This window comes from Papaver somniferum, chromosome 6 (assembly GCF_003573695.1).
Source record: "Papaver somniferum cultivar HN1 chromosome 6, ASM357369v1, whole genome shotgun sequence".
Lineage (NCBI taxonomy): Eukaryota > Viridiplantae > Streptophyta > Magnoliopsida > Ranunculales > Papaveraceae > Papaver > Papaver somniferum.
Window position 1 is genome coordinate 180,262,429 of NC_039363.1, and position 14,863 is coordinate 180,277,291.

The 14,863-nt window shown below is 36.6% G+C and overlaps 1 protein-coding gene across 1 annotated transcript; it reads left to right on the forward strand.

Annotated features, from left to right (window-relative positions):
• The first annotated feature begins 424 nt into the window (after positions 1-424).
• LOC113290303 (polyubiquitin 11) lies at positions 425-1,326 on the forward strand. The gene has a single exon (XM_026539920.1). It carries the CDS (start codon positions 472-474, stop codon positions 1,168-1,170), a length of 699 nt encoding a protein of 232 aa, XP_026395705.1. The 5' UTR covers positions 425-471; the 3' UTR covers positions 1,171-1,326.
• The last annotated feature ends 13,537 nt before the right edge of the window (positions 1,327-14,863 follow it).

The window sequence follows — 14,863 nt, forward strand, 5'->3', positions numbered from 1 at the left end:
TTTAGCTTCTTAGCACAGAACACACTACTACCTGAAAAGCTGATTTCGTATGGTGTAATTCCAAAAGCATTCCATATATTTGTTCTTCGGACTAACCACAGACTTGACCCAAACTAAGTACCTTAGCATACCCTAGAGTCCTGGTGTGCCTTCAAGAATAGCGAGTGGGCACATGTTCCAAACTTCCAAAACCAGTGTTTCTCGCTCGAGAACCTTCCAGAAAAAGACGAGTAAATCGAAAATAGCCACAACACGCACATTCCTTTTAGAGACATCTTTCTTTCTTCTGGAACATTCCATCTAAGGCGGTTCCAATTCTCGGCTGGGAGCTTAGGTTATAAATAGAGGCACTCAGAGCTCCTCCTTCCACACACACACATACATACATTCCCTTTGTCTTCTACGATCTCTTTTCTACTCCCCCTAAAAAAAATTATTACTTTCTCCTCTACGCATTGAATTTTCTTGAATATGCCGATGCAGATCTTTGTGAAAACTCTAACTGGGAAGACAATCACCCTTGAGGTTGAGAGCTCTGACACTATTGATAATGTCAAGGCTAAGATTCAAGATAAGGAAGGCATCCCTCCTGACCAGCAACGTTTGATTTTCGCCGGTAAACAGTTGGAAGATGGCCGTACCCTTGCGGACTACAATATCCAGAAGGAGTCTACTCTTCATCTTGTCCTTCGTCTTCGAGGTGGTATGCAGATCTTTGTTAAGACTCTAACTGGCAAGACCATCACTTTGGAAGTCGAGAGCTCTGACACGATCGATAATGTCAAGGCCAAGATTCAAGATAAGGAAGGCATCCCTCCTGACCAGCAACGTTTGATTTTCGCCGGTAAGCAATTGGAAGATGGCCGGACCCTTGCTGACTACAACATTCAGAAGGAATCTACTCTTCACTTGGTGCTCCGTCTTAGAGGTGGTATGCAAATCTTTGTGAAGACCTTGACTGGGAAAACTATTACTTTGGAGGTGGAGAGCTCTGACACCATTGACAATGTAAAGGCCAAGATCCAGGATAAGGAGGGAATTCCTCCGGACCAGCAAAGGTTGATTTTTGCAGGAAAGCAGCTCGAGGATGGTCGTACTTTGGCTGATTACAACATTCAGAAGGAGTCTACTCTTCACCTTGTCCTTCGTCTCCGAGGTGGTGGTAATTAGAAATTCTTGATTGCGAAGAAGATGGTTTAGTTCTTTGCTGTTACATTGTGTTTATTATGTCTTGGATAAATAGAATGCAGTTTTAGTTTTTTATGTAAGCTCTTTTTGAACTTTGGCCTGCTCTTGGCTTGCATGAATTCAAGTATCTTTAATGCTTAACGGGTTTCCATAGTATTTCCTTTTGTTTTTGAATTTTATATTTAAAATGTTCCTCGTTGAATTGAATTTGTCTTGAAAAATAAATAAATACTTCGCATCCACATTCCTATGGAAAAATCTACACAATAGGGGAAATCAAAAAGAGTTGGCGCGAGAGCTCATTGCCTATAGCTATCTCAAAGAGCACCAGAGAGTACAGCTGAGAAAGGGATGTTCTGGCAACTGAAATCAATGTACCCTTGGCTGCTATAAATGCCATATTTCTATAACTTTGAATCCTTTCATTTTCTTTTTTCTTTAATCGTGTATTGTGTAGTTGCATGAAATCCTACACTACAAAAAGATTGTAGTGTAGGATTAAAGAAAAAAGAAAATGAAAGGATTCAAAGTTCAAAAAAAAATTGTAGCACATAAAAGATTAGCCGTTCTTAGTCTTATACAACTAATCAGACCCACGGAGACAACATACACAAACAAAGCCCCACATGAATTATACTTTAAGAGCATCTCCAATAGAGGGTAGATTTATTTATTTTTAGTGACACATAGGATTTTAGACTCCCGTTTGGCATAAATTCATCTCCAACAGTAGGGTCCTACAAGTTAGGATGGACCAATTATTAAATATCAAGGTGTTCAAGAAAGTGTTATCTACACCTCTGATTGCACCTCCACGTCATGTTTTTAACTAATTTTCTTTTTAATTTTAAGGGTCGGAATTCTCACTGTTGAAGATGGTATTTTAGATATCAGGTCCTATATTTACTCTATGTGTAGACCCCATAAATAAAAAGACTAAATTAAAAATCCACATATGATTTTTTGCATCTTCTCTTGAAGATGCTCTTAGGGAACCCAATTCATCTTGTAGACTTGATTTGACCCATGAAGATGCTGAGCCTTTCTACAATAACAGCCATATCCTGCTCAGTATGTGCAAGGTTACTATTAAGATTTATAAAAACCCTAATAATTTTTTATCTTTTTTTTAATCATTTGTGATTAACAAAATCATGTTTGATATCTAATAAGGGTTTGTATACAAATAACATAGTGGTTCTTCTTCTTCTTTAGTAGTTCTTCTATTGCAGGAGAGCGATAGCACGACACAATAACACCAAAGACGTAAGAAGAAAGAAAAAAACATTGAAAAGAGAAAAGAGCAAAGTCAAACTAGGCCATCTCAGTGGTGGGTTTGACGGTGGATTTGATTTAGTGGGCTGAAAAGAATTATTGGTGGAGCAATTCCTAAACTGAAACGTAATTTAAATCAGCGTTTGAACATAAACGTTATTAATAAATCTGTACGACTCAAACGGGTTTATAATGGCGTGTAAAACGAAACGGAGTTATAAACTTCGTCCTATGTACGACGCGATTTAAAAAACCGTGTGAACTACAAACGCATCTTAAAAGGACGTCTAATAAAATAATTTATAATTGTGTGCGATGAAACGTTATTTTAGATTGCTTCCAAGTGAAACGTTTTGATCATGTAAAGACATCTGTCTTCAAAACATAATTTTATAAATGTTTGAGTCTAGACGTAGAACTTAAGTGCGTTTGGTAAAACGTTTTTTTAAACAACGTTTGGCACAGAAGCGGGTTTTAATGGCGTTTCATTCTTACACGCAATTTATACTTGCGTCTGGAGGCAGATACAGCTTATACTTGCGTCCAATGTTCCACGGTGCTTATAACTGCGTGAAGCTGTATACGAGAACTTCCAAAAAAAGTTATCATATATAAACACTTCGTTTGAGATTATAGAAATATGGCATTTATAGCAGCCAAGAGTGCATCTGTTTTTGTTGCCATATATGGTTTATAGCAACAACACTAATTTTTCCAAGACAATCAAGACATCTTCTTTCCCATTTAGTTTAATTTTTCCTTTAAATTAGGGAGAAAAAATATCCATCTCCAACCCTATTGTTTTTGACTTCTTCTTTTGCTTAGGTGTAAATAAATTTAAGATTTTATTTTTGGATTTTAACAAAATTCTTGGGAAATGAAATTTCCCTCCAACCATTATTATGGTGGAAAAATTATTTTGATAACCAAAACTCCCTCCAAAGGCGAATTTTAGGTTTTTCCTATAAAAGGCGGGATACTATGTTCTACCTTCACACAAACTTTGATCTGTTAATGCTACTCATGCGAGCTATCACTGTCGTACCTTGATGATGCCGTCGAACAGTCAACCTACAAAATCACATATATATATATATATATATATATATATATATATATATATATATATATATATATATATATATATATATATATATATATGCAGTTGCGAAATCAAATACAAACATATGACAATAAATCTCCACAAAAAACTTAATCAATCCCTCATATGCATTTTTTCAATTTGTTGATACTACTTGTTAAACATGGGCATAGAGATTCTACAGTTGTTGTGAGATTAACTCGATAAGTATTCATTGATAGGCAAAGACCCGATTTATACAAACTTGCAGAACTTGATAAGGCAAGAATAAAGATACACCTAACAATATCTAGGATAAATACAGAAGGAAATATATATGCAGTTACAACCGTATAACAACATAATAAGACCAAGACCATATAATATCTTGACCATATCTTAACATCCCCCCTCAGACTCAAGGTGGTGGAGTACACATCTTGAGTCTGGAAATTAAGAATCGAAGACGAGCTGCAGAATGAGTTTTGGTGAAGAGATCAACCACTTGAAATTCTAGTTTTACACGCGGAATAGTGATTGTACCTTCTTAAAATGATGACGAGTAAAATGGCAATCTATCTCGATGTGTTTTGTATGTTCATGAAAAACATCATTGCGTGTAATCTGAATAACAACCTTGTTATCACAGTATAGTGGTGTAGGTGCAGAAATTTGAACTCCCATATCACAAAGGAGCCATCGTAACCAAATGAGTTCAGATGTGGTGTGAGCAAGAGCTCTATACTCTGCTTCAGCACTGGAACGAGAAAACACACTTTGCTTCTTACTTCTCCATGAAATCAAAGAATCTCCCAAGAACACACAATATCCTGTAACAAATTTTATGTCCGTAACATCCCTAGCCCAATCTGAATCAGAATAAGCTCGAAGAGCGAGATCAGACTTGGATGAGAAACACAGACCTTGATACAGAGACCCCTTGATATATCTTAGAATTTTGAGAACAGCTGCATAGTGAGTAGATCTTGGAGCAGGCATAAACTGATTGACTATGTGAACTACATGACTTATGTCTGGTCTTGTAATAGTCAAATAATTAAGACTCCCTACTAACTGACGATACAATGTTGGATTAGACAATAAAATCCCATCTGTGGGACTTTATTTCACATTCAAATCAAGAGGTGTGCCAGTTACCTTATTGTCAGACATCCCCACACGTTGTATAATCTTTGATGCATATTTCACTTATGATATGAAGTAACCACTGGAAGACGTGCAAACTTCAATGCAAAGAAAATAACTTAAATGTCCAAGATTCTTAAATCAATCACTGAGATATGATTTGAGATCATTAGTACCTTGTGTGTCACTGCCAGTAATAACCATGTCGTCAACATACAAGAAAAGAATAACAATCTCTTTATCTGATGATCTGACGAACATAGCTGAATCATACAAGCTTTATGTAAAACCATACTAGAGAATTGCATTGCTAAATTTATCAAACCAAGCACGAGGTGCCTGCTTGAGTCCATATAATGCCCGTCGAAGCTTACATACTTGATTAAGTCCATGTAGTAAACCAGGAGGAGGTTGCATGCACACCTCTTCTTGTAACTCACCATGAAGAAAAGTGTTTTTCACGTCCATTTGATGAATCCCCCATTGTCGTGCTGCAACAACATCAAGTAATGTATGAACTGTAACCATTCTAGCCACTGGTGCAAATGTTTCTTCATAGTCAACACCATATTCTTGTATATATCCTTTTGCAACAATTTGTGATTTACACCGTTCAAACTCACCACTGACTTGGTTTTAACATTTTAAACCCATCTTCTTCCAATAACTGATTTTCCAGGAAGAAGATCCACCATCTCTGTTAGAGCACTGCTCGGTCGAACTCGCAAGCGTTGCTATCTCAAGTTTGTTTGTCAAGTTTAGTTGTCAAAACTATAAGTCTTCATTTCTAGTCTACTTATAGCTAAGTATCGTATTATGATAGAATGTGTAGTTGAGCTTCAGACTTCACGTCGTTCATCGATTGAAGACGAAGAACTACTAAGGGGAGCTTGTGGAACTTCATCAACAAAAGGTATATGGAGACTTGAACTCATCTATCACTCAAAAGTCTATTTCTACTATATCTCCTATTTGAGACAAAAGTCGTATAGCTATATAGACTTCGATTATACACATTTGATATTTCGAATTGATTTTAACTCGCTTACATATTTCTCAAAATATTTGTTGGTAGGCTTTCGCTTTAACCAAGTTCATCCTATATTCTTGACGAAAGTCAAAAGATGATCATGTGAAAATCGCATGTAACATCTTATATGATTTGTGTGAGATAGTCATTTGGTGTAGACTCGGAATTTTTCGTATTGATCATTTGATCACTTGAAAATTGCTTTGAAGCTAATAGTTTGTGTGAGACAGCTATTGTCATCTTCTAAGAATGTTTCAATGATTGAAACGGGAGTTTAGAACAATTTACCACGATTGGATATAGAACAGTATGCATACTTGTATGCTAACTGTTGCAAGTTATTCCAAGTCCGGGAACCATAGTATGCATACCCGTATGCGTACTGGTTTGTTAGTTGAAGTCCGGGAACTTAGTATGCATACCCGTGTAGTTGCAGGAAATCCTACAATACACCCCTCATATGATTTTATCGTTGATCAGCCTATTTTTAGGTTTACACTCTTAGTTTTATTGATTAATTTCTGAATATTCTTACAAGGAAAATAAAGAAATCAAGAATGATCTCTGCTCTCAACTTTCTCTCTCCTATTTACTTATCTCTCATTCAAAAAAAGATCTCTCCCTCCTTTACAACTCGATGACTATTTATAAGGAAATACATAGTGGATGACAGCTAATCTTTCCTTTATTTTCGGATATGGTTCGCGATATTCTCGCAACCTTATAAATGTTAACTTCGCAAGCTCTCTAATTTTCGCAAGACTATCACATCTTTCCCATGATATTTGCTGACGTTGTTTTCTGAAACTGTTCTGTGACGCTATTGTGCAATTCCATTTATAATTTCGCTGAGACACAATTGTTGCGAGAAGCTGATCCTACATCTTGCCTCTTCTCAAATCTTCTCTGCAAAGTAGAGAATGATTTGGGAAATGTCGCAACTCCTTATCTTTTCATATTCCACATCTATCACACGTTTTCTCTCTCTTCCACTTATTTCTTGACACGTCTTCTGTAACCGCTACTTTTCAACCGCTCACGTCTCTTCGTCTTAATGGTGTTTATTTCTTCGAGAAGTAAATTTTCTTTATATACTCTTCTCCCTCCCTCTTTCCACTTTTCTTTTTACTTTCTCTTCTATTTTTATTCTCTCATCTCTGCAACTCTGTCATTCTTCTGCAAATTCTGCTGCTGTAATTTTTTCTTCCTTCAATTCTTTTACTTTCCATACATTCCCATACTTTATTCAATCATGGCTCCAAGTGGTCATAGATATGAGAAGAATCTCAAGATGTCCAAAAAGATCTTGCTAATAAAGGTCTTACACTCTCCCCATTCCTGTGTGAATGCCAAATCAATTCTTTCTGTCAAGCTTTTCTCCAATCAAAATTGTGATGATCAATCAATCATAATTTCGCTAGGTCAAATTCTCGCAGGTCTCCTCTTCCTCTTTATAACCCAGACATTCCTTTATTTTATGAAATTCTCGCTCATCCGGGATTTTCGCGAGCCATTTTCCAACTAAGTGGGGATTGCATCCGTCTAATGCTAGAGTTCGCTAATCGTGGTGCTGGTAGAGGATCTCTTTACTCCAGTGAACTTAGGGATCCAAAATTCGCAGACCTAGATAGTTGCTGAGAAGTATACAGTGGCGAATTTCTTTGAAAATTACGAACTTATCTCCATGAAGAAAGAGAATACTCGCTGGGGTATTCGATTAAGAAGAAAGATAACATTGATGAATCCAAAATTCTTATGCAAGATATTGACTGGCATTCTGGTAAAAACACAACTCCTCGCCAATCCAAAGATGACAAATGGTGTGTGTTTCCTTTAATGCTAAAGGGTCCTTACATTGCTGGATCAAACGTTCTTCCTGCGAATCTCGGCATATCAACCTTGGGTTTTCTCCTGGCCCGAAAAGAGAAAGAGGTATACTTCTCCCCTTTAACTCATTTTATACTTTTATTGATTTTTACTATTATGTTCGCTAACTCTTGCGATATTCCGCAGATCCAAAAACTAAAGATAGTTATAACAGGACTGGGAAATCTAGTACTCTGTTAGCTCTTCGCTCATATACAGATGAGGTAAGAAATTTTCTCTTATGACTTTAAATAGTACTGTATTCCATGCTCCATTTCTTACTTCTATCTGTTGCGAAGATTATTGCTGAAGTAGAAGAATCTGCTGATGCTGCGAAGATTGGCGATAAAGGTAAAGGTGCTCTTCGCAGAAAAATCAACTGGTCCTCCTCCAAAGAAAAGAAAAGTCGTTTTCTTCTCCTTCAAATGTTCTTCCTAACGAAATTCTGAAAGTGACAAGGATGATGAGGATAATGATGATCTGCTGGAACTGAAGATTCTCCACCTGAATCTTCTATGGCTAAGCTTTCTGGCCTCTTTTCTGATTCTCTACAAGGAATGGGAGATAGCCATTCGCAAATACCTGCAAAGCTCTCGCTACCCTTTGTGATGTCCCTTTACTAGATGGTGATAGCTCTCTTCGCGGAGTTTCTAGATCAGTGACTCCCGACTTCTTGCATTCTCTCAATAGTTGGTATACTTTTATCTTTTTACTTCTTCATTGTTATAACTCAAAATCTCTTTCTATATTAATATTTTTTATTTCTTTTCGCAGGCTGGAAAAGCTTCTTTTCGGTTTGCTCAGATCTAGAGAGAAGACGCGAAATCTTGAAAAGAAGAATCTTCAATTTCGCAAAAGAATGAAGAATTGGAAGTTGAAGTTAAAGGTCTTCGCGAGAAAATAGACAATTAGAAATTGATTCTTCCTCTATAAGAACAAAATTTCTAGTCTTCAACAAGCTAATAATCAGCTTTACGGTATATTACTTTTCTCTTTTCTCTTTATTCATTCATCTTGTTGTTTTATCTTATTTAAATGATCCTTTTTGCAGACATTTATGGTCTTTCTGATGAAGCTACCCTTCTTCGTTCATTTCCTAATGCCTTGGATAATGATACCCTTCTTGAACGTCTTAACAATTCCTTAAATAGCTTTTCTAATGATAGAATTTCATCTCTTTCTCTAAATGAACTTAGATCAAATTTCGCCTCTTAGAAATTGATCATAGATCCAGTTTAGGCTTAGCAACAGATTTAACGTCTCCTTATTGATTCCAAAGAGAAAACCAATGAGTTGAGAACCAATTAGCGGTCTCATAGATGATAAGATCGTATCTCTGATCAAGGTGCCAAGGCTCTTGGCGAAATTCCAAGAGGCTCTCCTTGAAGTTCAACTTGAGCGAGATGAAGCTAACCGCAAGAATATTGAACTCTGCGAAAGGGAAAATCAAATTCGTTCTCGTCTTCTCATAAGTAGTGAGGAGAATTTGTCTGGGCTGCGAAAATTTTAGATGATGCTAGAAAAGATTTAGGCGTAAATGTTAGTCTCCAAGTTGAACATACAGCCTTGATTAGAGACATGATTTCTGACAGAGAAGGTTGCTAATTGCTCTTCTTTACTAATCTTTTGCTTCTTATGATTTTCATCAAGTTAATAATTGGTTGTCTTTTGTTCGCAGATTCTGAAAATAATATCGTGAAAAGATTGAAGAACTTGAAGCTGAAAAGGAGGAACTCGCAAAGAATCTTTCTTCTCGCAACGACAAGTATTCTAGATTGAAGAATCAAATCAAATCACCATTGAAATTTTAAGAATGATGCTATGCATTTTCGCAATCAAACCATCCAGATGGTTTGTGATGATCATAATATCCCACATTCTGATTACCCTTGTCTTTTAGAGAAATCCCACAGAATACTCCCATTTGATTATCTCTGATAGTGAAGCTGACGATGAGAATCTGATAGTGATGGAAGTTCTGATGGTGATGAGATTCTGACGCAGATGAAGAAGGAAAAAGTCTGATGAAGATAATGAAGGATTAACCAAGAAATAGTCTTTATTTCTTCTTTGATTCTTTGCTTGTATATTTATTTCTTCTTTCTGTATTTTGTGTTTCTTTCATTTTGCCTGCGTAAATTAAAACAATTCTTCTTTGCAATACATTAATCAATATAATCATTAATTCTTGAATTTTTGAGTAAATCTCTCATATGGAGACAAATACATTTTCTAATTTCATACATTCCCATACTTGCCTCTGTTATTTGAATCCAAATGAGAGATTTCATAAACTTTTCTTATTGTATAATTTCGCAACTTTTGCGAAGTGAATTTTGTTTCTTTTCAAAATCTCATTCCTGTGTGGTCTTATTTTTCCTTCCTAATTAAAGGTCTTATTATGCCACCTCTTGTCATTGCGACAAAATCGCAGGACGTCCTTGCACTTTCATGCAAAACCCATTGATCTTGCCTTAATTTTTCTTTGTATTATGGCCTCTTCAGGAATATGCGACAATATGACAGGCCTAAATATTCTTGCGAAAATAAAGCCCCATGACATTGCCGTCTTGCGATGAAATCGCAGGACGTCTTCGCACTTTCATGCGAAAACCCATTGATCTCATCTTATCTTTTTTTTTGTATTATTGCCTCTTCAGGATGTTGCACAAATATGACAAGCCTTAATATCCTTGCGAATAAAAGCCTCATGACATTTGCGTCTTAAGACACTTATCAGCTCCCTAATGGAGGGTGCCGCCCTTATTCCCCCTGGTTGCCCCTTCAAGGAGGCGTACTTCTACCATACAAGGTTAGCTCCTCCCATCCAGTCTTAACAACAACCAGTTGTTTTCGCAGCCTCTTATCCCTTTTACCTATAGGGCTTATGGTTACGAGACTGCACCCTAAGTGGGGTTTTCTTCAGGCCGAGTGCAGTATAAGCCAAGACTTGTCAAGAATGGCAAGGACGCTTCAAACGCCCTCGGCACTCTTGACTCAACCGTGTACCTCGGCGCCTTGATCAGATCTGCACTCCTTGGGAGAGTCCTTATTACCTTAGTCGCCCAACCTAAGTCATATGCTTAAGTTGAGAATCCAAGGTGCCTCTCCCGGATGGGCTTTATTGACCCCAAATCTCCATGACTCAGGTTCCGGTGGCGGTGTAGCCTTTCCCTGAGTCATGTAATAGGTACCCCCTAATATGACGTACTTTAGGTCTTACATTTGCCTCTTGCGAAATTTTATTCGCGAACTAGGGTGTACGCCATAAAGGTTCGCCTCTTTCTCTTTTGTCATTCTTTTCTGATTATTTTCTGTAAAATTCATTATCTCTGCGAGAGTCTCGCAATTCATAATATTGTATCTGAATTTCGCAATCTCAATTTTGTTGTTCAATCAAATGTATTTTTGAGAATTTTACTTATTGCGAGATTATCGCAACAACTTAATCATTCATACATTTCTTGCTTTTATTACTTTTGCCCTCCTCTGCTTTATGATTTTCTGCTACTGCTTCCTTGGTAATGGTATGTTCATCCTTTTTACCTGAGCTAGCATTGATTTTGTAACATCTCTTCTCCTTTCTTTTCGATTGTATCCACCATCAACTTCTCACTTCTTTGTACATCCTTGATTTGTGTCGCCAGTTTTCCTTCTTGTTTGCTCTTCCTTCGCAAGATTCTATCTCAGTTTCGTAACATTTCTTTCCTTCAACCCAATCTCCCTTTATGATTCCTACACCATTGGGGTGAGGGAATTTGATGCATTGTGGAAAGTTGAAGCTACACCTAGAATCCCATGTAGCCAAGGTCGACCAATTAATGCATTGTAGGGTGATTCTACATCAACAACACAGAATGAGATTTCTGAAGATATTCCCTTCAATGGAATTTGCATAGTAACCTCCCCTTTAGGCTTGTTTGCAGTACCATTAAAACCATATATCTTATATGTTGATGGTATAAGATCATCTCTTCCACCCATGGTTTTATAAGTATGATAAAATAAGATGTTCACAGAGCTTCCAGTATCGACTAGATTCTATTGATTGCCCATGAATCTTCAGCTTCATCATCCTCATCTTCTTTTGGTTTTGGATTAATCTAATTTTATTACCAATGGATTGTCATGCATCTCTTCTCCTTCGGGAACTTCTTATGCGGTAAAGGAAATTATCTGTTTCTGCCATTCCTCTAGTTGCAAAATTTTCGCAATATTCATAATTTCTTTTCCATTATTATCTCTTGCGAACACTCGACTTAAAACATTATCATGAAAGTCTTCAATTGTCTTATATGAATGTACGATAGAGTGACAAAATAGATTTTTTGCTTTTGCACCCACTTCTATGAAGAATGTTTCTTTCTTTTTCATTGTATTCACTTTGTGATGTTATGGTGGTGGTGGTAATGGTTGAGGTTGTGGATGCCCTACCAGAAAGTCGTTTAATTTCCCTTGATCTATCATTCTCAAAATAATCCTCTTTATATTTCTGCAATCATTTGTGGTATGCTCTTGAAAATGATGATAAGAACAAAATTCATGACTTCTATGATTTGGAGGTGGTTCCGTTCCCATGTTCCACGGTGTTGGTATATTTTCCATCAAGATTATAGCTTCCCATATCTTCTCCACACTTGCATTTAGAGGTGGCATCTTGATTTCTTCCCATACTACCTTATGACCTCCTTGTCCTCTATTAAAGTTTGGTCTTTGACCTCCATAAGTTTCTTGCGGTTGATCGAGTCTTTGAATCTTTTTATTTCCTCCACGACTGTAGAAATTTCTTTCTCTTTCATACTCTTCTTGATCTCGACTTCCCATAGCTACCAACTTCTGCTGATTGTTACCTGTCACCTTTTCTTGTTGTACTTGCGAAGTATTCGCCACTGTATTTATTAGCTTGGGTAATAAGCTTGCATTCGCTGCTTGTGAGCTGGTATTCACAACTGGATATGATTCCATTTCATTTTATCTTTCCTCCAAAGCAATGTATTCTTCTTGAAGTTCTCGCAATTCAGTCATTGTAATTGTATTCTTGACTCTGAAAATTTGGACATACAACAGGTTTGTTGCAAACATAGCATTGATAAATGATAATATGAGATATCTCTCATCTACACGGCCAACCATTTTGCTACACATGGTTCTCCATCTTTTAGTCAAGTGTTTCAAACTTTCACCAATCCTTTGTTTTAATCCAAACACATCTTCTATACCAGGTCGTGAGGAATTATTACTTATATATGCTCCCAAGAATGTGGCCTGCAAATGATTGAAGGAGGTTATTGTGTTCTTTGGTATACCTTCAAACCATTTTAATGCCTCTCCTGTTAAGCTGGATGCGAAATATTTTCACAATACCGCATCATGATTTTCCCATTGTAACATGCACCTCACATAAGCTTAAATGTGTTGAATTGCACAAGTTGTTCCATCGAAAATGCTGGTTAATGCGGGAAAATTGCATTTCAGTGGTATTCCTCCTAATTGTACTTCTCTGGTAAATGGAGTTTTCGCAGCTTCTTCTATTGCTTCATCCAATTGTCTTCAACCTACTTCTCCTCTATTATTTAACATTCCTCTCATTTCTTCTAATTCTTTCAAGATTTGTTGATTTACTCCTGATTCTTGACCCATTGGTCTCTTTAATTTTTCTTCTCTTCTTCTGCGTTCACGTTTATTTTCTCTTGCGAAATTTTGTATCTCTTCTTCATTATCCTCATCTCGTCTTCTTCTGCGATTCTCTTCCTCATCCCTATCTTGAATTCGCAAGTGATGATGTCGTTCATTTTCCCCTCCATAATTTTGTTCATTTCTTATCAAATCAATTCGTTGTCTTTCAGCCATTCTCTTCACTCTATCATACTCCTCATTGAGATTATCATTATTCCAGTTTTGTATACGCCTTCTTTCTCGGTTGTCATGATTGTTCTGGCGAATTGTCTCCTGAAGCTCTTGCTCTTTCATTTCCGCTCTCAACTTTTGATTAAACGTGCTTGTTCAGCATTATGTCTTTCTATTTTCGCGATATTCTTCATTAGGATTTGACATTTCTTCCTGAATATTGTTTCCAACATTGATTGTAGGTGAATTTTGCCTCATTTCTCTTCTAGTTGATCTGGAATATGATTTTGTAATACTTGTCGATCTTCTATTCTGCAATATGATATTCTCCATCCTTAATTCGTGATTTTTTCTTGTTAAATTTGCACGCTCTTCCGCCTCAGCTCTTCTTTCCTCATGTATTCTTCGTCTCAATGTTTCTAATGCTCCAATTTCTTCATCTCCATGAATTATTCCTTCATCTGCTTCTTGATTTCTCTCTTCCTGTCTGTAATTTCTATTTTGTTGTTCTTCTTCTATTTCTTCTGCTGAATTTGATCGCCAAGTGTGTACGCTCACTCTGTCATAATCTGTATTCCTTTCTTGAACTAGTGTTTGTTGAATTGGTGATTGAATTATATTTTCTCTATTATTTATCCTTCTAGTAGATTCTCCCATTTCACTTCTTTCTCTTCCAGCAATTCTTTTGCTTCTTCTAATAGTAGTTGGTTGTTCGGATGTATTTCTTCTTCTAGCCATGTCTTCAATGCTAACAGTGTTTCAAGAAATTATGAAAAATTCTTAATCAACTACTTTAAATTTTCACAAATCTCAATGTTAATCTTCAATTTTTCTAGAATAGTTTTCAATCTTCAATCTTCAATCGTCCCTGTTTCTAGCGCCATTATGTAGTTGTAGGAAATCCTACGATACACCCCTCGTATGATTTTATCGTTGATCAACCTATTTTTAGGTTTACACTCTTTATTTTATTGATTAATTTATGAATATTCTTACAAGGAAAATAAATAAATCAATAATGATCTCTGCTCTCAACTTTCTCTCTCCTATTTACTTATCTCTCACTCAAAAAAAGATCTCTCCCTCCTTTACAACTCGAATGACTATTTATAAGGAAATACATAGTGGATGACAGCTAATCTGTCCTTTATTTTCGGATATGGTTCGCTATATTCTCGCAATCTTATAAATGTTAACTTCGCAAGCTCTCTAATTTTCGCAAGACTATCACATCTTTCCCATGATATTTGCTGACGTTGTTTTCTGAAACTGTTCTGCGACGCTGTTGTGCAATTCCATTGATAATTTCGCTGAGACACAATTGTTGCCAGAATCTGATCATATAACCCGTATGTGTACGTGCGTAAGTTCAAGTCCGGGAATTCAACTGAGTTTGGTGTCGTTCGCATATTGGCGAACCCAAACCAAGT

Coding starts and splice junctions, on each gene's coding strand:
- LOC113290303 (XM_026539920.1), top strand. CDS start 472: ATGCCGATGCAGATCTTTGTGAAAACTCTAACTGGGAAGACAATCACC.